At 31.7% G+C, this 21,900-nt stretch overlaps 2 protein-coding genes across 5 annotated transcripts; one reads left to right on the top strand and one right to left on the bottom strand.

Annotated features, from left to right (window-relative positions):
- The first annotated feature begins 437 nt into the window (after positions 1-437).
- LOC25488457 (SUN domain-containing protein 4) lies at positions 438-5,575 on the top strand. 4 transcript variants are annotated; one of them, XM_024778211.2, is made up of 6 exons: positions 438-617; positions 1,383-1,572; positions 2,491-2,553; positions 2,757-4,036; positions 4,154-4,239; positions 5,314-5,575. In XM_024778211.2, the coding sequence occupies exons 2-6, from the start codon at positions 1,413-1,415 to the stop codon at positions 5,558-5,560; spliced, it is 1,836 nt and encodes a 611-aa protein (XP_024633979.1). In that variant the 5' UTR covers positions 438-617; positions 1,383-1,412; the 3' UTR covers positions 5,561-5,575. The 4 variants fall into 4 exon arrangements, with proteins under 4 accessions (XP_024633979.1, XP_024633981.1, XP_039687122.1 ...); XM_039831188.1 differs by lacking the exon at positions 438-617 and adding an exon at positions 1,080-1,197; XM_024778213.2 differs by lacking the exon at positions 2,491-2,553 and having other exon boundaries at positions 440-617.
- Positions 5,576-14,864: 9,289 nt separating this feature from the next.
- LOC25488455 (rhodanese-like domain-containing protein 8, chloroplastic) lies at positions 14,865-20,629 on the bottom strand. The gene is made up of 9 exons (XM_013603310.3): positions 20,186-20,629; positions 19,088-19,141; positions 18,823-18,972; positions 18,382-18,538; positions 17,569-17,660; positions 17,069-17,172; positions 16,022-16,297; positions 15,788-15,924; positions 14,865-15,346 (listed from the first exon to the last, which is right to left on the bottom strand). Exons 1-9 carry the CDS (start codon positions 20,564-20,566, stop codon positions 15,327-15,329), a joined length of 1,371 nt encoding a protein of 456 aa, XP_013458764.2. The 5' UTR covers positions 20,567-20,629; the 3' UTR covers positions 14,865-15,326.
- Positions 20,630-21,900: the final 1,271 nt, after the last annotated feature.

Here is a 21,900-nt window from a genome sequence, read left to right as displayed (position 1 = left end):
AAAATTTGATTCAATCAATTTAGTCATCAAATTATAAATATAGATAAATTATATAATTTAGTCATAAAATTTCAAAATCATTTTATAATTTATCAAATATTTTTTTCTTTGAAACAATGTTATCGATGCAAAGTATCCACTATTTTTGCATATGACTAATATTCATCGGTGGATATCGAGTCCAAATTCATTTAAACTAATTTAATATTGGTCTATATCAAATAATATAAATTATCAATAGAAATAGAAAAGTCTAACTTATACTTTTTAAAGAAATCTCAGTATTAGCTAATTAATTAAATAAAAATATTTTTAGTCAAAGAAAAAAGAATAAATATTTATTTACCTAACTCAAAAAAATAATTTATTTACCATTAAATATACTTTAGTTTCAGCAACAGTAACGTTTTATGTTGCTCTATTAAAAAACATAAACAAGAAGCAAAAAAAAAGACTCATTTTTTGAATTTTGAAGAAGAACAAGTAGAGACAGTGGACAAGACAACCTGGATTGCTGTTTCCACGCGTTGTTGTTTTCTCTTTGCATGTTTCGCTCATCTCAATGATTCTCAATTGAAGATCATCATCATCATCATCATCATCATCAATCTCAAAAGGTTAGAAATTCAATGTTTCTTTTGAACTCTTATAGTACTATTTATATGATCTAGATCCAACTTCATGAATTTCTTATGTTTCACCTTTTTTTGAATACCCTTTGAGATTTTAAGACTTTTTCTGTTCTTTATATGTCTCTTTTTCATCACCCTTTTCAGCATTGTATTGCATGGTTATTGTTTTTTCTGGTAAAGTTCAAATTTTGCATGTTGTTTTGCTTGAATTGAATTTGTGTCAATTTTAGTTTTTTTGGATCTTATTTTTGTTGATGAGATTGGATTGAGTTTGTTTATTGGAAAATTGGGTTGTTGAAGTTTTGTCATTATCTTTCTTGGTGACACTTTGCTCCATTTCCTATAAAGGTTATTCTTTTACTTTACTATTACGTTTTGTGATATTTGTGTCCTTTGAAGATTTGCTTACAATTGATTTTCTCTTTCATTGGTGGAAATGAAATATAAGTATTTTTGCTATATTGCCTCTTTAGATTCATAAGCAACTTCATTCAATAAACTAAGGTGTCCTCAGCGCATAACTGGAGTGACTAATCCTTCGAGGTGTTTGAGATTCATTTAACGGGTTGACCTCTCCCCTCAAATGGTTTTTATATTTGTATTTGTGATCTTACATGGATTTTTGAGCCTTTGTTATATCTGTGACACTTTGATCAAGTCAAAAGTCATATGAAAATTTGAAACACTTTTTTTATATTTGATGGAGCTTTTCACTGATGGAAAAAGATGTGTGACTTTTTTTTTTTGTAGGAAAGTTGAAGTGAATTGGATTGATGTAAAATGCAGAGATCGCGTAAAGCTCTTCAACAAAGAAGATCTTTAGAGAAGGCTGCAAGTGGGAGAAATTGTCTTTATAAAGTTTCTCTGTCTTTGGTTTTTATTTTGTGGGGATTGGTTTTCCTCTTCAGCTTATGGATAAGTTGTGGCAACGGATATGGAGGTATCTTTTTCTTTCCGATGACCTTTTTTTTTTTTATTAAAGGTGTTTAAGTATGGTTTTGTTTTGGTAGTTGACTACATGGACTTGATTTTGTGATTGTGTTGCAAGTTTTTGCTTAGTTGGCTTATGTGATATTTTTCTGGAATATATCTTGAAAATTGATTTGTTGTCGGGTCTCGGTTATCCATGCTTGTTTTATTTTATAAACAAATGTTAGTAGTTAATTTGTTAGAGGAGGGAAAAATGTTAGTCCAGGGATCGAACCCGAACCTCCTTGTTCGTACATGTTTTGTTATAGGTAAAAAAGTAAGTAGTTAATTTGTTAGAGACGGGGACAGGCCATCCATGTGTTTCATATTAATACCATTGCATTTGAAGCTTTATGATTCTAATAATAACTTGTAGATTGAATGAGTTTGGTCAAATTGATTACTGTTTTTTTTTTGGGGGGGCTAAAATTGTTAGAAAACAAGGCAGAACCAAAAGGAACAGAGAAAATACACAAAACTGTGTTTTCACAAGTGATTACATTAAGCTAAAAAATGAAAAATTCAAGATTTTCTACATTCAATTGATATGCTAGTAGTTGAATCAAATCTGACAATTTATTTCTAGATTTGTATGTACCATCCTTGCTTAACAGCATAAACTAGCAGAGGTTCATTTTGTGTGTTAGTGTTACTGCAGAAGTTTTTTTTTAAATAATGTTACGAAAATAATGATCACAACTGACAAATAATTTAAATGAAGTTGAAGATTTTAACCTTAAGGAAAAAATTAAAACTAGAATTTCAACTTATCTAAATTCTTGGCTGATTAGCACATTACACTCCAATTATGTAGCACTTGTTTGGTTCTGCGTCCAGTTTGTGATTCTCACGTCTTAATGTTGTTTTCACCGTGATTTCACGAAGCTAGAAATTCAAGCTTTAGCCTCATCGCACGGTGCCACTGCGAGAATAAACACACACATAGTGAAAGGTACATTGCAGTTGGTGATGAAAGATTATTGTTTTTGGTTAATTAATTTTTAGTTTAAGTGCATGCTATGAGTTGTGACAAAAAGAAAAACACGTTCTTGTTTGCTTTTCATGCTTGTGTATCTACCATATCTATTCCTCGTCGCATGTTTTTACCACAAATTAAATTCATGCTTATTTAGTTCGCATATTATTTATGTGTAGATGTTTCTGGAGAATTTCCGGTTGCGGTATCAAACTGGAACAAAGATGAGCAAAGGAAGTGTAAAAACGCCAAATCTGATGAGGAATATTTGACTAAAGAGCTTGAAGCCTGCATTCCTTCCGAGACTTTCTACTCTGATGGTTCCAAAACCGATGATCTTATTGGCAACTCGCTTTTCGGTGAAGAAAATATAGACGGTTTTGAACACAGTGATAGAGAAAAGTACATTCCACACAATAGAAAGGAACATGAAGTTGTTGAAAGATTTGAATCTTCTGCGAAAAGTGAAAATGATGTGCAAAAATTTGATCGCTTGTCTGCAGCCGTGCCGCTCGGTCTCGACGAGTTCAAGAGCAGGGCAGTTAGTTCCAAAATTAGTTGGAGTACTAGTCCATCCGGAAGTGTAATACATAGAGTAGAGCCAGGTGGTGATGAATACAATTACGCTTCATCATCAAAAGGTGCAAAAGTGTTAGCTTCTAACAAAGAAGCTAAAGGAGCTTCTAATATCTTAACCAGAAACAAAGACAAATATCTTCGGAATCCGTGTTCTTCGGAAGAGAAATTCGTCGTTATAGAACTTTCAGAAGAAACTTTAGTAGATACAATAGAAATAGCTAACTTTGAGCATTATTCTTCTAATTTAAAAGATTTTGATTTGCATGGTAGTTTGGTTTATCCGACCGATAATTGGATCTTTCTTGGAAATTTTACTGCCTCAAATGTGAAGCAGGCTCAAAGATTTGTTCTTCAGGAACCGAAATGGGTTCGATATCTAAAACTGAATCTTCAAAGTCACCATGGATCAGAATTTTACTGCACATTGAGCATGGTTGAAGTTTATGGCGTTGATGCTGTTGAGAAAATGCTTGAGGATTTGATTCATGCTCAAGAAAATGGTGAAAAGAAGGTAGAAATAGCAACGTCTGATCGTAAGTCGTTTGAGGACAATGACGACGATGTTTGGAAAATCAATTCTTACACTACAGAAATTTCTTCTTCTAAAGATGAAACTGTAAATAGAAATGTCCCTGAACCGATCGAAGAAACACGGCAACAAGTTGGCAGGATGCCGGGGGATACTGTCCTCAAGATTTTGATGCAGAAAGTTCGTTATCTTGACTTGAATTTATCGGTTTTGGAGCAGTATTTGGAGGATTTAAATTCTAGATATGTTAACATTTTCAAAGAGTATAGCAAAGATATAGGAGACAAAGATATAGTTCTACAGATGATCAAAGAAGACATTAGAAGCTTCATTGACAGACAAAATAATATGGTATGTTAAATTTCTTCCTTGATCATTATTTTGGTAATATTTGTGTATAAAGTACTAAAGATCATTATTATTTTAATTTGTATAATAACTTTAGAAACAAACTTTTTTGCATTGCAGATGAAAGATGTTAGCGATCTTGATTCTTGGAAGTCTCATTTTTCTATGCAATTGGATCATATACTTAGGGACAACGCTGTTCTGAGGTGAGAGTTTACAACCTTTTCCAATTCTTCCTGACTGTAAGGCCTTTATCGCGTAAACAATATTAGCGCAATATCCATTCTTGATCTTTTTTTAATCATTAGACATGGTTTTCAATAATAACAATTGTTGTCAGAACCAACCAGACCGAATTATTGGATTCAACCGCGGTTCAATCGCAGTTGATTGAACTGGTTTGTTATAATAAAAACTTTTTTACTACTTTTTAATCATTAATTTACTAGATATCCAATTCAAACATGATTAAACCAATTGAACTATGACCAAAACGTCTTGTTGGTGTGATCTCCAATCCAGTTCGGATAACATCGATGATAACTGACATGTTATAAGACAACACTGCTATTTTGTCTTGGAATGATTGGGTTGACATCAATTGAATCCTTATAAGATAAGTAACATCGATTTGATCCTCTAGAGAATTCGACATCAGTAGTTCAATTATAGGAAAAAAGGGCAGCAGGCAATTGCATGATGTAAGCAGTCTCACACAAGTGGATAGGTTGTTTCCAAGGCAACAACCTTACCATACAGGAAGTCTCACCCACACTTCAATAACAGAAAAATGACATCAAAACAAATGAAGTTAGTGATCTAACTAGACCAAGCTGTTCACAAGTCATTGAAACAATTAATGTATCTGTTAGAGATATATAATTTAAAAATCACGGAGTAAATAGTTTTATTTTATAGGTAAGGGATGATTCGTTAGTAACACTAGCAGGAATCGAACTCTAGACTTTCTTCAGCGTCACAACATATACCACTAGCCGACACCTTCCGGGACAATTTTTGAAATAGTTAATTTATAATATGATACCAAAGCAAAATCTCTATGACCAAGTAGTATAGAGTCTTATTTTTGCCACCTACATTTTCATCTACACTTGAAGCTCAAAGTGCTCTTATACCAAACTGTGTTAAAGATATAATTAATTTAAAACCATTTATGTATCTTAAAATAAATAAGGATAGTTTTTGAGATAGTTGGATCAGGATGATTGTTATTGATTTAATAAACTAACTTTTTTATTTTTTGTTTTTAAATAATGCAGGTATGAGGTTGAGAAGGTACTGGAAAACCAAGTATCATTGGAAACCAAGGGTGTATTAGTGTTTTGCGTATGTGTTATTTTTTCATTATTTGCTATATTAAAGCTATCTCTGAATATGATTATGAGCATATATGGAGTATTAAGTTCTAATAAAGCAATTAAATCTAGGAAATTTTGCCAAGGTAGTTCTTCCTGGTTTATCTTATTATTGAGTTGTAACATTATTATTTTTATATTAACTACATAATAATTCACTTTTTAATTTAAGTGAAGATGTTATTATCTTCAGGGGTAATTGTGTTGGTTACATTTTATACAGATCTCAATGCTTTTTTAAAGGTTCAGTTAGTGTTATTTTTGGAGAAATTGTCTCTAACTACTTATTATTTTTTCCCATCCAAAATATAAACAAAAATATAATGATATTTTTTTTTACTGAGTATCTATGTTGGGGGTGTAAATAGCCGTATTCTTCAAATTCACATTATATGTAACCAAAAAAAATGTGGGTTAATACTCGAAATAGTCGTCAATGCTTGCTGTAGTTGTTGCAGGGAGTTGATGGCAAGTGATTCGATTTCGTGTTGACGATCGATTCACTCGTCAAACTTTAGACCCGTGCTTAATTGTTATAACTGTTTAGGGTTGAATCTACTTTGTGGATATTTATTTATTTATTTTTTTTGTTTTATTTTTCCCGTTAGGGTTGTCGACTGGGTCAGGTCTTATGTCCCCCCAGTTTTATTTTGCAATTGTTCCTTTTTATTTTTTAATAATATATATGAGTAATTGACTATAGATTAGAGTAGGGTACCAACTAAGTTGGACACTATTCTTTTCTATGTCATTTTGCTCTTGACTTATAAAAAAGAAAAATCCGATAGATAACTACCGGATGTTCATTATAAAAATTCTAGCATCTCTAGCAATATGTATTAGATATTTATAATATTATCATTTATGGTTACAAATGGACGGGTATAAGTTGAGAATCTTACTACCTTGCAGGTAGTACATTCAACATCTTTGGTCATTACACATCAATATCAATATGTAATAGATATTTATAATCTTATCATATAATCAACCATGACTAAACATAACTTTTCCAGAACTAAGGTCATCGTGGATAAAATATGTTGACTTCTCAGATAAGTTCATTATAGGTTGCCACATTTGAGAAGCCCTTTGGATTACCAAAATACCATTCATTTTGGTCCTTCGCCTATGTGGACAATTGTAGTTCGACTGGTTTGAGTTACGAGATGAACATCCGGTCGTTATCTACTGAAGGTAGAAAATGAGATTTTTTTTTTGAACAAATTTGAACATCTTTTAGTTATCTATCAGGTGTACAAAATGTAAATTTTTAAAATAAACATATGGTAGTTTTCTATTAGAGGTACAGAATGATTTTTTTTAAAATGAACATTTGATAGTTAAATACGTGATGCTCCGATTGCTATATATCAGACATATTATTAAGGGCAATTTCATAATTTTAGGGGGCCTAAAAAGAAATCTTTATACAACATATTTTCCATTATCTCTTTCTTGTGGATTTAACACATGATAATTGGTAGACTATTTCTTTTTCCACCCTCTCACTTCTCGCACACCCTTAAAAATTCCCAAAATACCCCATTTAGAATATATAATCCGAAACCCCTAAAATTTCAGAAAACACAGAACGTTGCTCTGGTTTATCCAAAACTTGTTAATATACATTTTGAAAAATAAATTTCGTAAAAACTATAGTAGTTCGGCAAATATAATCTTAAATGCGTCAAACCCATCCAATAGACAATTTCAAAGACTATAACCTTAGCAATTATTTTTCAATAAGGAAGTAATTTCACACACACTCACATTCATTCTAAAGCAGCTCAAGTTTTTTTTTTTTTTTTTTTTCTAAAACTTATTTATTTACAAAAAAAGGTCTCCACAAAATACTAATTTACATGTTTTATAAATGCTATTTTTTTTTAGCGATTATTTTATGGAGAATGCTAACCAATGCGATTATTTTAAGGGCATTGGTTAAGCATCCAAAACATATAAGTTTTTATTGAAAAGTTGTGTAATCATTATTTAATCAAAAGTAACATCTTATTTATTCAAGACAAAATTTCTATTTGTAGATTCCTTAACCATTGTCATGAGAGCAATGGTTAGCAAGACCCTTATTTTATAAATTCTTGTAAGAATATTGTCACATTTTTTTTAGGTAAATGTTAGCAGTTAAATTGTTTGAGACGGGGAAATGTTGGTGCCAAGGATCGATTCATGAAATCTTTCACAATACTTCTTCGTTGTCCCAACCCAAACCATTGATCTAATCCTTTGGGGAAATCCACACGTTTCCTAATAATACCATTACACCGTTAATTAGGAGGGATCAAATTACACCAATATAATGTTACACTAATATTACATGGTTAATATCATTTTACTCGATATATATTTTTTAAATTTAATTGTTGGATTGTAAGTTATACAATTAATATCATGATAATTAAAAAGTCAATTTTAAGATACATTGAATAATTGATGTATGTATTATATGATATACATCAGATACATCAATTATTCAATGTACTTAAAACTAACATTTTGCTTATAATAATGACCAGAAAGTAATGCATAAAAACCTAAATAATAATAATAATTAAACATACAATAGAGAGGAGATTCTAGTGTGAACTCTTTTGGGTTGAGTTCAAACTCTTTCGTAGTTAAGTCTTAGCATAGTTGACAAAAAAAAAAAACCAAAATTGCTTGGTTGGATGTCGTGATCGAGCTTCGAACCTCAACTTTTATACTTGTGTTTATGAGTTTTTAATGATTATTATTATTTTGTCTATCTAAAAAAAAATAACAAACTCTTTTGAGTATAACGTGGCCGCCTTTGCTAATTCATGGGCAACCTCATTTGCTTGTCTCCGAACAAACTCTACACTCGAGTTTTCATAAAAGTGATTAAACAAAGTTTTACAGTCATTAATAATAGCTCCAAATTCCGTCGAATCATGCCTATTAGCTCCAAAGCTATCAACCACTTTTTTGGAATCAAGTTCGAACTCTATAGACCCTAACTGTAACTCATGCACCCATTGAAGAGCTGTCAACAAACCCAATGCTCTAAATACCATATAATATTCCTTCGAAAATTAAGTGAATGAATGTTCTTAAATAATAATAATAACAAAGACTTCGACCAGAGGGGCATACTCATCATTTCCTAACCCACAGACGTCATCCAATTATGGAGCATTCAATTGGACAAAAGGCAGCAAAAAGAAAAGGGCAAGCAAAATGCACTTGAAACGTCTTCTATGATCGTGCATGATACAATGGATAAAAAAAAAAAAAAAAAATACAACTTAGGTAAAATTGGGACAACTTAAGGAGGAAGAAAACATATTAAAGAAGGAAGAGGTTATGTTTAAGACAATTCTAGTCATAATAAAAGACATGTCATCATGAAAGAAACATATGAGACAAGTGAGACTCGTCTTCATATGGTCAAGCAATTGTGTAGTATGCAGTATGCACTGGACTTCAGCTTAACAAAATTTAACTTTATTAAATGTATAATCTGTTAAAAAAATGTTTTTTATTTTTATCACTTAAATGTTATATTGTAATGTATTTCATGTTAATTTTTTTTAGTTATAATAAAACCTTAAATTCACTTTTATATTTTTCTTGAATTTTAAGTTGAAATAAAATTGTTCTGGACTAGAATAGTGAGTGGGTCTCACAAGGAGAATGGGACATTACACACCATGCTCTGAAGATGCTATAGAGGCACGTTCAAGCAAGTCTGAAGACACAATCAAGCCTTTGTGATGGTGATCACATCGTGACTAAGATTAAATACACTTTCTTTAACCCTAAAACTTCCCACTCACTTGGTTGTCACATTGTTGGCACGACATCAATCAAGCACGAAAACGCACGACACCAGTTAAACCCATTGGATGAATAATGTACAAGATTTTTTTTATTCTCTCTCCCCCGTATATTGTATGATATCGGCTTATTATTTAGTCGTGTGTTGTCGTGGGGTTATTGAGTCGTTCTAAATAGCACTGCTCGTTGCAGAAAAATTATACCAACTTTTGTTTTAATTTGAAATGGTATGGTGGAGCCCATTTCATTTTTTTTGTTACCATGTTCACCGTCGACGCAACCAAAATCTTCTTCATACACAATAGTTAAGAATCATACTCATGACCGTTTGTTTGAGAGGTCTATGGATACTTTACTACTTGGATTCATCATTTATTGGTGGATCCCATTTTATCAATCATTGATTGTACTCTTTAAAAAAAACGTGTTATATTTAATCACATCAAATCAAAAATATTTAGACACATTTACATAAAATGATACTCCATCTGTTCTTTATTAAGTGTCGTTTAAATGCGGATTTAGCGTTTATATTTAACTGTCGTTTTGATGTTTTAAATGTACGATTTGACAATTACATCCTTTGTCAATTACTCTTATCATTTTCAATAAAACTAATTAATGTTATATATTTGGAAAACTAAAGTTTATTTTATTTTTTCAAACAAAGTTTTTTTTTTTTTTAAGAAACAAAGTTTGTTTCTTGTTGAAGAAAGAGATAGTAATTAGTAACTAAAAATTATTTATTACGAGAGAAAGATAACATATTAAATTTATTAGAAAAGAAAAGTGTGTGAAAAAAGTAAGAATTTATTGGTGGATTAAAATGAGAGTATAATTGAAAGAAAATGTGGAAAAATACACTTTATTAATTTGATGCTAATATTCCAAACGACACTTAAAAATGATTGGAGGGACTAGAAATTTAAAAACATAAATATTTAATCACAACTTTAAAAACATAAATATTCTCTTTTATTTTATTTTTTATTTGTGTGTAGTATTTTTATTTAGAATTGTAACAAGTATTCCTCTAAAAAAAAGTATTTCTCTACATAACGTCCAAAACGAAAAAGTATTTATCCACAGGGTTGTCTTTTTTTCTTCTTTTTCTTAGACTACCCGTGAAGCAACTCTTTCAACTTCGACGCGTATGCAAGTCATGGAACTCTCTCATCTCTAATCCCAATTTTGCCAAGAAGCACATTCACATGTCAACAACACTGATCACTGAAGCATGGGAATCGCGAATCGCTAAAATAGTGAAGTGTCGGTACTCCATTCGTATAAAAATATCACATTAATTAGTTATATATTTGAGTTTCTTTGTTGACGTAACAATATAGTTTTTGACTTTTATTGTGATATTTTTATTATGAATCGAAGAATTTAGCTCTTTAATGTTGTATAATACAACAAAATTCATATTTTTATTTTTCTCACTTGACGTACCTATACCTATGCAACATGCAACGTAGGTACACACTTATAATATGATTGTTTCCTCTTACGATGTCATCCTATGTTTTAAACGGTTCGCTCTGTGGTGGAACCCTTCCATTGGAAGATCAGGTATATTTAATCCTTTGGAAAATCTAGGAAAAAGAGTTCTATGTTACTTACATATCAATGTGATTATTTCATTAATAATTATAAGATTGTTTCTACTTCTTTCTTTAGTGACATATTTAAAGAAGCTGGTCTTCCTACTTAGGGTACTTGTTCTTAGAAGAGGATAGAATAGTATTTCACCCTATAGAAAATCCAGGGAAAAAAAGTTACTTTACATTGCTTGTTGGAACATATGTGAAAATTGAGTAATTGACTAAACACAAATTTTCACAATGGGTAAAACTAGTTTAGTGTGAATTAAAAAAAGTAGAAGTTTCACGTCGGATGGATCCCTCACATTAGTAGTGTTTATATAGTGGGGGTGTACCTCTAATTTATGGGGTGTATAATTAAGTGAACGAAACAAGCACCAGAATATATATATTATTATTATTATTTGGAGATGATAAATTAAATAATTAATTTAATTATTATTAGAAAGTGTTTTCTTAGTCCCCAAGTTTTGCTAAAATATTTTGGAATACAATCTGAAATATTTTGGTAGGCAATCTAATATATTTTAGTGATTGGTCTGAAATATATTTTGGCACATAATATAATATATTTTTGTATAAGAGCTAATATGTAAATCACTTGTTCACAAAGTTTGTTGTGAATTTTTTCTATAAATAGAGATCTCACACAATTCATCTACACACGGAAAATCATAGTTGATGTTTTTTTTTTTCTCTTCTCACTCAAAACTAAACATTGAGAAGGAGATAGCATGGGCGACCAGGGATCCGTTGTTGTTGTTTCATCGACAAAGGAAGGCATTAACAAAACCCTAACATCACAATCATCAATACCAACTCTTCCGTTCAAACTTGTGGAAGAAATCCTGCTTAGACTACCTGTGAAGCAACTTTTTCGACTTAAACGCGTATGCAAGTCATGGAACTCTCTCATCTCTAATCACAATTTTGCCAAGAAGCATATTCTCAACCACCCTCTATTGCCAAGGGGACAAAACGTAACTCAGGTTCCCTTATATTTTGATTGAAATATGTACTTCACTGAAGCATGATGCTTGTAGTTGTTTCTCTTGATTTGGGGGCGGAATCGTATATATATATATATATGTTGAGGGATTACTTTTCCATCTTTGCAAAGAATATGAAAATATAGAGTGGAATCTTATTTATGCTTGTTTTGATTATTATTGGTGACTTCATGGATCATTGTTAATTGATGTTATTTGCACTAGTTTGTTTGTTAGTTAGAGTTGTTTTTTTCTCTCGCTGTGCATTTCGATTTACATAGTCCACAGTAGTCATGCATTTCTGTTATTGATAAATTGTGTTTCAACAGAACTTTTCTTGTTCAATCACAGTAAAGGTGTGAATTGCACACAAATGAATGGTTTTAACGAACTCAGGTTTTAAGGTTTAGTGCACTTGTAAGCAAACTATCATGCAAGTTAGACCATATAGAATTTAATTAGTGCTTAACTGGTTGTGTAACTTCCATGAGAAGAAGTTGAATGAAGATTTATGATTGAAATAATATATATACTACCAACTACTTTTATATCATCAGAAAATCATACACATTCCAAATTTAAAACTTTATTGGACGTGTTAAGAATAGTTAGTTGCTCACATATCATCTCAAATCAAATATGTCTAACATAATATTATGTCCAATTAGAAATGAAATGAAAAATGGGAAGAGTGTCTCGGGTTTCACATAACTCAAGCTTCTTTCTTGTAAACTCAATAACCCAAATCAAAATCAATCTTTCTTCTTTAAGCATAAAAATACTCAATCATCCAACAAATATTTGTAGTTTCTTCGAAAAGAGCTCATAATGTAGAGAAAAAAAGGAAAACTCGTCATCTTCGTCCAATACTTGCCGCGAGCAACCCCCCCATCACCGCCGCTAATGAATATTTGTAGTTTCTCCGGCTTCTATTTGGTGTTGATTTTATAAAGTTAGAGCTAAATCAGATATAATGTTAAAAAGGTTAACTGAATGTGACACATTTTTAATCTTTGAGTTTTTAAGACACATGTTGAGACATCTTGATAGTTCACAAACTGATTTTTATAACAAATTAATCTATAAAATATTATTTCAAAAGGGATTAATTTGATGTGATATATTTTTAATTCTTGAGTTTTTAGGACATAAGATGACAACTTGATCTCAATGTTTTCCCTATTTAAATAACCTTTGGTGACAATTTCATTTGCTGTTAAGAGGCTAAAATGAAATATATTACCACCATAAAAAGTCTTTTCTAGCATAAGACATGCAGGGAGAAACAGAATTTAGCAACCCTCAAATATTAAGTCATGTCACTTTGTAATGATTTTTTTTGTGACACATGGCGTAACACTTTGTTTTGAATCCAATATAGACTGGGTATGGGTTTTTGCTAAATTTTGTTGAAGAAATTTGAAAGGAATATATGAACATTTATTCGATTCTTCGTTTTATAGAATTCATCTTTACTATCATGGCCAATGGGATGATTTATATGTACCGAATGGAAAGACACCTTGTTGTGCATCATAATCAATAATCAATTTCAAAGTTGTATTCTCTCAATTGTATAAAACTAGAAAAATGGAATGATGTTCACTAATTCCTTGCAAATTCCTTCACGGAATGTAGTAATAAAAAACTTAAATTCAACTTAGATAGGATTCAAAACATGAGGTTGATGTCACAAATTATTTTCCTTTATTTCTTTAAGAATATCCATCCTTTTTCGAACATCCAAATTTCGAAAACATTTTGAGTTATTAAACAATGAAATTTGCAAAGTTATCATACTAATGTTTCTATTTGGATTTTGGGGATGACCAAACTAAAAGTGAATTTAGTGCAGTCATCTTCTTTCTTTCTTTTTTTTAATGTAAGGGTTGCAGCATAGTAACCAAACTAAAAGTCGACTTGGTGTGGTCACTCCTTAAGTGATTTATATTAAAACTAGTAGAAAGACGGACATATTAATCCTCTTTTCAATTGTTGTTAATCGTATATAAAAAAAGATATCAATTTTGTCATATACATTATAAAATAATTTTAACAAATAAGATCAAAATAAAGTTTTTATTAGTATTCAACATTGTTTCCATTGTATTGAACAGAAGTCGGCCCTAGTTTTTTTTAGTGAGAGAAACTCTAACTTCTCTCTAAGTTTTCCTTCCCTTTCACTCATCGAGGAGGGGTGGTTTTAGGTCATTCTTTGACCTAAAATCATCCTTCTGCATCTTTTTTTTCCCCTTCTTTCGATCTAAATAAGTGATTTTCACAAATATCAAGCGTTTTTTTGTTTGTGATTTCGTCGTCTAAGTGCGACCTTGTGTTGTTCATCGTTGTTTGATTTGGAATCTTGTTGCGGTGTTCGTTGGTTCATATTGAAAGATCAGCTTCAGTCAATCACAGATTCAATCAATGATTTGGACATCAACGTTGTAGATCCAGAAGCAAGAGTATTCTGGTGATTTAGATTATATCATATTATTTGTAGGCATTTTGCCGTTGTATACTATTAACTTGGGTGTTGTGAGTTTGTTCGCAGATTCATCCTTTACGTTTTTAGCGATCTTGATTTTGATGTATTCTATCAATTTGAATGAATGAATATCATTTTGTTTTTGTCAAAAAAAAAAAAAACATTGTTTTCCATTGTAGTGAATTGTGTTCGAAGAACCCGAGTTTGATTCATGTGTGTCAGACTATCTTTACCTCACGATGAACTCCGGATTACTAAAACCCTTTTTCCCTGAGAATAGGAGGGTTAATGCAAAAAAAAAAAAAAAATTGTTTCCATTAAAGTGAAGTTTAATTTTTTTTTCATGGGATCAAATTTAATTAATTTATTAATTGAATTGATTTTAACTCCAAATTTAATTCTACCTTTCAAAAAAAAACTCCAAATTTAATTCTACTCGAAACTAGTATTTATAGTTGTAGCTAACGATTCAATAATTACTTTTATATAAAAATTTATAATTCAAATCAATTTTACATTATTTAAACACAAATCATTTTAGTCTTAATCAACTCTGCATAATCAATTCACTCGAGATCATCAACTCTTGTCCGAGTAAAACTAAACATACAATCAATTAAATATGTGTATCAACTAACAGTGTATTGTCTTTCTGCACCACTTTTGCAGTTGAAAAGACCTTTTATTCAACAATAATAAACATTTAAATCACTACAAAGTGCAAATAAATAGTAACATGGAGGTTCTACTATCAATATTGATCATTGGTGAGTCAATGTTAAGAGCAAAATATATTAACTTCAATAGTAACTCTTCCAAATCTTGGCCCTTGATTTCAATATCAACCTCCTTCATTGTCGAGGTTAAATTCTAACCACTCTTCTGAACTCATAAAATTTCAATATTATTTTTCTTGTTCAGATTAAAATAGATCATAATCCCATGGATCTGTCCTAAAAGTTGCCTTGCATATGACCGATCAAGCACAAACTTACTGGTGATGATACTTCATCCACTCAATCAAGAACATTTCAATTCCCCTGAAAAATGGTAAATGGCTAAATTAATGGAAATTTATCAATAGTTGTATAGTTCCCTTCAGATCCAAATGCACATCATGAATAAAAGGTAAATGTGTGTGTCTTTAGTTGCACTTTTGACTCTCAAGTATCGCATTTGTGTGATTTTAGTCCCCACTTTTTTGAGCAGTTTAAATTTTTATTTTGAGAATTATTATAATTGATCTACTCATTAAGAATATTTGATTTGACATTTGGATTGGTGAAAACTCATGTTTATAATGATTTGTTAAGAAATGTAACTCAGCTCAGAGTTACACGTGAAGTAACTCAATCCCTCCTCACATTTGGATTTGTACACACACACACAGAGAGAGAGAGAGAGAGAAAGAGGGGACAAGAAAGCAGCGCAGGTAATTCCTCAACATCACTGTTTTTTGAAGATCAAGTATAAATTCTTGCCTGGTAAATCCATGTCACGATAGACGTGCCATTTCTTGTATCTCCGTTCTCCATTTAAAACAGGTCTAAGCCTAGGGGCACTAGTACAAGTCAAACAACAACATCCTCTTAAATCCTTTACACATTCGCTGCAGCATCTGCAAGACAAAGGTTAACATGTTTGACTTGTATGAATCAAATTTTGAATTCTCAAGCTTAAAAAGAAGACAGATGCAAAAGAAAAAGGAGTCTTACAGAAAAAGCAAATTACAGTCAAGATTTGCACAATTCCGATGTCTGAGTTCACTGACTCCTGCATTACATATGTAGCATTTTGCAAACTTATCATCTCTAGAAACTGGAATCGTCGTCCCACCTTCCGTAATGGCCTGAGGGTGGTTAACAGGAGGAGGGAGAGACAATCGGGAATCAAATACAAATAAATTTCCTATCCATTCCGCTGGACCTTCATTCTTTATATAGTTAGAAACACCTCCCTTCAGGGTATACAAATTCTGAAATCCATGCTGCCTGCCACATGGCATCAGAGCAATATATCAAAATTAGCAAAATTCTAAAATCTACATGTTTTGTTCATGATCTGTCTCTTGAGTGCGAAAAGTTGATGTATCTCCTATGAAGATGATACTTTAACTTGGACTAACGCAAGTGGGTCTAATAAGCCTGTGATCTACAATAGGAGGCAAACAGCAGCGAAGAGGGCAGCTGCAAGTGCATCTAGTGCAATGGCACAAGAAGGATGGTAGATGTTAAAGAAATCGAAACTCTTGATGCTAAAGAGGAGGAAGACATCTACAAATCTAGTGATAAAAGTGACAAAGATGAATAATTTAATCGTGATGATGATGATCTTTGATTTCTATTGTAGAACATTCATATAAGTTTTAATATTTGGTTACTTTAAGTGTTAGAGATTTAAGCTTCTTTATTTGCTTAACTTTTGTTGGTATTTAAATGTATGATTTGATTAAGACTTGACTTTTTATTGCTAATTATGAATATTTCACGAGTTTTTAGTTATTTGTTTAATTTTAAATAAAATACATTATGTTAGTATTGTTCATGTAATTTGTCCAAAACATGATCAGATACATGTTTGTAGTATTATTCATGTAATTTGTAATAGCAGTTAGAATAAATACACTAAATGCTAACTGATATGATTTGCTAATTCAAATTTTAATCAATAATCCTAATCCTAATAATAAAGATATGAATTTGATTCTTTGTTTCTAAACTAACGCAAGGGAGAAAAATAAAAATCATGAAGTAATAATTTACCTCAGTATTGTAGAATACACATCACAGCGAATCCCTCCTGTGCAATACATCAATATGTTTGTATTTTCTTTATCTACATTTGATAAAGGGTCCGAAGCAGTGATCTGAAAAGGGCATATTAAAGAGGAGTACATTAACAACCATTAAGGAAACAGAAATCCTCAAAAATTGTGACCAATGATGCATGGATCCCAACCTAAGATGCACGAAAAGCCCAGTACAACATTGAACCAGATGAAAAAATTAAGTTAAATGAAACCCATATTGGCAGCTAGAAGCCTAGAATGCTGCATTCTTATTATAATAAATGTAATAAATTAAATTTTTTTTTTTTGGTGAATATCAGTATTAATATTTACTGCATAAAAACCAAAATTTTATAGCATTATGTTGACTAAAAAAAATTCTACATCGATGGCATGTTTCAACTTATCGTGAGATCATATCAAATCCCAAATCAGCCCACATGTGATCGGTGAGATATCATAATATGATTGAACCTCTTCTTGAGAAAGTCCAAATGAAGTGCTCCTGAAGCAGTCTACATTAGGTCGTCTAGCCCCGCGAAAATGTCCAATGTCCCACTCATAACCTGAATAACGGCAGCAATACTATCTTCAGAATCAGAAGTTATAACTATGACGGAGATGAATATTCTAAAATAGTACACAAATAAAATGAGCAACGAACTCTCCTTTTGAGACCATCATGCATTGCCAAAAGAAGTCATTCATTAGACAGTGTTAGACTATAATATACTCATGGGCGGATCCATAATATATTGTAGATGCCTTTCTTGCCAACTCAGCTCATTTTAGGCCAATTGCAGCACCCATTAAGGATGTTTAGTTCTTTCTGCCTTTGCTGGCGATCGGAATTTGAGCAGTTTCACATTGTGGTGACTGGTGGGTAAGACCTTTTATTTGGCTAATTCTTCACAAACAGGTACCTCACCATTCCACTCAGTCCCTAGCCTTTATCGGCCAAAGTTCCTCCGCAACATGTACGAGATCTCTCTAGCCATCAAGGGTGCACTCGTTAAATTATTCGAAAAGTCTCCCAGAAAGGATTGTGAATCAACAATTTTTTCAAATATTGTGATGCGCAACTATCTCGTAATGATAACTCTATGAACATGTCATTCGGAAAGTCCTCTCTAAGGATAGATGTAATTAACATAAGGCATTTGATTCAAGTGCTAGAGTCTCTGAACCCAGATCAGGATATTACAAGGAAACAGAAAAGGGGGAAAATGGGATAAATTAAATTAAGGAAATAAAGGTAGACTCATTTTGAAACTGTAGAACGTTTACCATTTCTCACATCCAATATAATGTAATCTCTGTTAGGACAATCTTTTGAATGCGCATCATTGATGGCTTCTAATCTTTCTCTCCATTCTGAAGGAGCTAAAGGTAATGCCCGCATTGAAGGATCGAGCAATGGTAGATTCGATGTGCCACCTTCAAACTGCAGACAAATGAAAGTCATAAGTCAATAGTGTTGTTGTAAAGCCACAGCTATTTATCATATAATGTAACGGCACAAACATGTTTGGATGGAGGATTTTGGAGGGGCGGGGAGAGGAGGGCTATCAATTTCGTGAAATCTCAAATATATACCAAAATATAGCCCAAGTCCTCCATAACCCTCAATCCAAACATACCTTGAGATAAAGGAAAAAGTAAAAGTGGACAGCCATGGCAATGCGGATAAGCTTAAATCTGTAGAAAAGAGGCGTAAATATGGCTTACCTGTACTAATGAAGGTTTATACCGCAACTTCAATACTGGAAAGGTATGTCCAGTTTCTGATGGAGATATCTGAATCAGGATATCAGAAAACCTGCTATCCTCTTTTATCCAGTTGACATACGCCATAGCATCTTTCGATGGCCCACTATACTGTAGTAATATATCACATCAGAAGGACATATTTGAACTGCAAAACACTGCATAGAAAACTAGTGCTTTTTTTCGTGAGACAACGGATCACTAGTGCTTGATCGTGTAAACTAACCTGTGCATTAATCCCTTGTTCATTCAAATAGATTCTTCCATTTATGTCTAGACCCTGTCAACAGACTAAAAGTTATACATGGGGAGAGACGGAATTTACAATGAACTTTGACAACAACAAAAAAAAAAAAAAATTTTGAAAATTCATCCACTACGGATGCGGATTACCTGCAGTCGAGGAACCCCACAGTCACGCATTCAACTCAATTTCAGTCCTTAGATTCACTTAATGGCTTAATGAATCTAAGGGCTAAAATTGAGTTGAATGTGTAATTCCCCCAACTGCAGGGAATCCGCATCCATCCACCACTACTTTCCTTCTTTGTTGTCATGACAACTGACAACATAAACTTAACCATTGTTGGAACCTCCACACATTGGTGAAAGCATTCATTAAGAAACTAATTTAGCACCAGCAATACTTCCTACTGTGCTCATGATACCAGAATTCATGTAATCATGCACGAGTTTGTTATAGATTTTTTTACAATAACAACCAAGTTTTATCCACAACCATGTGATTCTCTTAACAATATATATTTTCACAGACAACATATATATATATTTGAAAATACGTGATTTTTATTATGTTAAATCTTTAACAATGATCATCTAAAAGTCATAAAAAAAATATAAAAAAAACAATGAATATCTAAATGAGTAAAATTTATATACATTCAGTTTTACACATGATGATGTGTTGCCATCAATAAATAAGGTATGACAAGTCATGTGTCTTTAACTTATTAAATTACTCAATATCAAAATTTTCGAAACAACTTCCACTATTTTTCATAATTATTTTTCTTTCAAAATCACTTATTTTTAATCTATAACAAACGGACTCTAACTGAATTCAAATATCTAAGATAAAGAAATATACTATATAAAAGCAGAGCCATATGTGTTGTACACTATGTAGCATTGACATAGACACAATACAGACACACACGACACTGACACATACATGTTCTCGTGTCGGACACCAGACACATTTTCGATCAAAACTATGAGTGCTATACATGATGTAAAAATACAATAAAATTAGAAGCATTTGTTGAATGGAAAATTAAAATTAATTCAAGCTCAAATAAAAAACCTCGGATTCCACGAAAGAGAGGTGTTTGGCGACTAGTTGTTGTGGGTCATTGATGAAGACAAAATGATAAAAATTAACAACTACAAAATCATGAAAATTGTTCTCATCCTCCGTTGAACTTGAATTTTGTATTCGTCGAGCAGCTAATGGCTTGAGATGATGGTGGGTAAGAGAGATAGAAGAAGAAGAAGAAGAAAAAGAGTTGTTGAATTTGAATTTGAAGAAGAAAGGTTGGTTGTGGTTGTGGTTGTGGTTATGAAATTGAAACAGCACAGAAGTTTTGTTGAGGAATGAAGAAGATACATGAGTGAGTAGTAGTGCAGTGTGTGTGCCTGATAATGATAATGAGATAGCCTCACTGCACCACCTCATCCTGACCATGAAGATAGATAGCCTATTCTTCACTGTAGTATGATATATGTTATCATGGTTTATTCTTAAAAAAAAAAAAAAAAAATATATTTGTACAACCATTTTATTACAACTTTTTGACAACTTTCTCTCTCATACTCACATTATATTTTTATTCTTCTCTCTTCCTTTTTCTCTCTCTATTGTTTTGGACCAATGAGAAGAGAGAAAATAAAAGTTGTCAACAAAGTTGTCACAAATGGTTGTCAATATATCACTACTCTAAAAAAAAAAACTAGGAAATAAGCGGGTGCTATTGATTTTTGATGTCATTTGCACTTTAACTTGTCTTTTTAGACAAAAAAAAGAAAGATTAAAATAAATTAATTTGACGAAAGAGGACGAATGGTTGATAGAGAAATAAGAATAAATATGGTTTTGAAGTGAATGTTTTATTTTCTATGGATTAGTCTATCTATTTAAGTGTGGGTTTGGTTTCCTGTTTGCAACATACAAAAGCACATTTGCATGTTATTCGATGCGTTTTTGCCGTGATTTTTAAAAGCTCCAAATACTAGCTTCTACGTTAACGTGGTTTTTTGCTGTGATTTTCATCAAACTCTATTTTGCAAACGTTGTGCCAAACAAACACTAAAACTAAAAGGAATAATAGTCACTTTGGTCTCTGAATGTGTAATGAGTAGTCATAATAGTCTCAATGTATCAAAATTTCAAAATAGTCCCTAACTGTGCACTTTGTTAGTCAAAATAGTCTTTGATGTTAAAATAATATCTCAATACTCACAATAACTTTTTTCATATATGGACTGAAATTACAATAATTAAGTACTTAGAAGGGCTGATATGAAAATAAATAGGTATATTGAAGGACTGATATGACAGTATTAACGAATACTATAGACTATTTTGATTAACGAAGTGCACAATCACGACTATTTTGAAATTTTGATTCATCAAAGGACTATTGTGACTACTCATTACAAATTTAGAGACCAAAATGCCTGTTACCCCAAAACTAAAACTTTGCCTTTAAATGAGCCTTGTCAATGGATATTGAGTGGTATTGGTGCTCGGATTAGTTGGTAATTGAGTCGGATAAAAAAAATTACAAAGATAATAATAATAATAATAATAATAATATAAAGAAAATAAAGACATTGTCAATATTTGCGTGTATGTTTTTCTTCAAAAAAAAAAAAAATCGTGTATGTTTGGTATCACATTAAGTGTGTCAAAATTATGGTGGTTCACAATAATTTTGTAGAAGATATAAAGCATAGCTTTTAAAAAATTACAATTCACATAGATACGGATGAAAAACCTAGTGGTGGACCACACGAGAT

Source organism: Medicago truncatula, chromosome 3, assembly GCF_003473485.1.
Source record: "Medicago truncatula cultivar Jemalong A17 chromosome 3, MtrunA17r5.0-ANR, whole genome shotgun sequence".
NCBI lineage: Eukaryota > Viridiplantae > Streptophyta > Magnoliopsida > Fabales > Fabaceae > Medicago > Medicago truncatula.
Note: the sequence above shows the minus strand (reverse complement) of the source record. Positions and strands in the feature narration are given on the sequence as shown.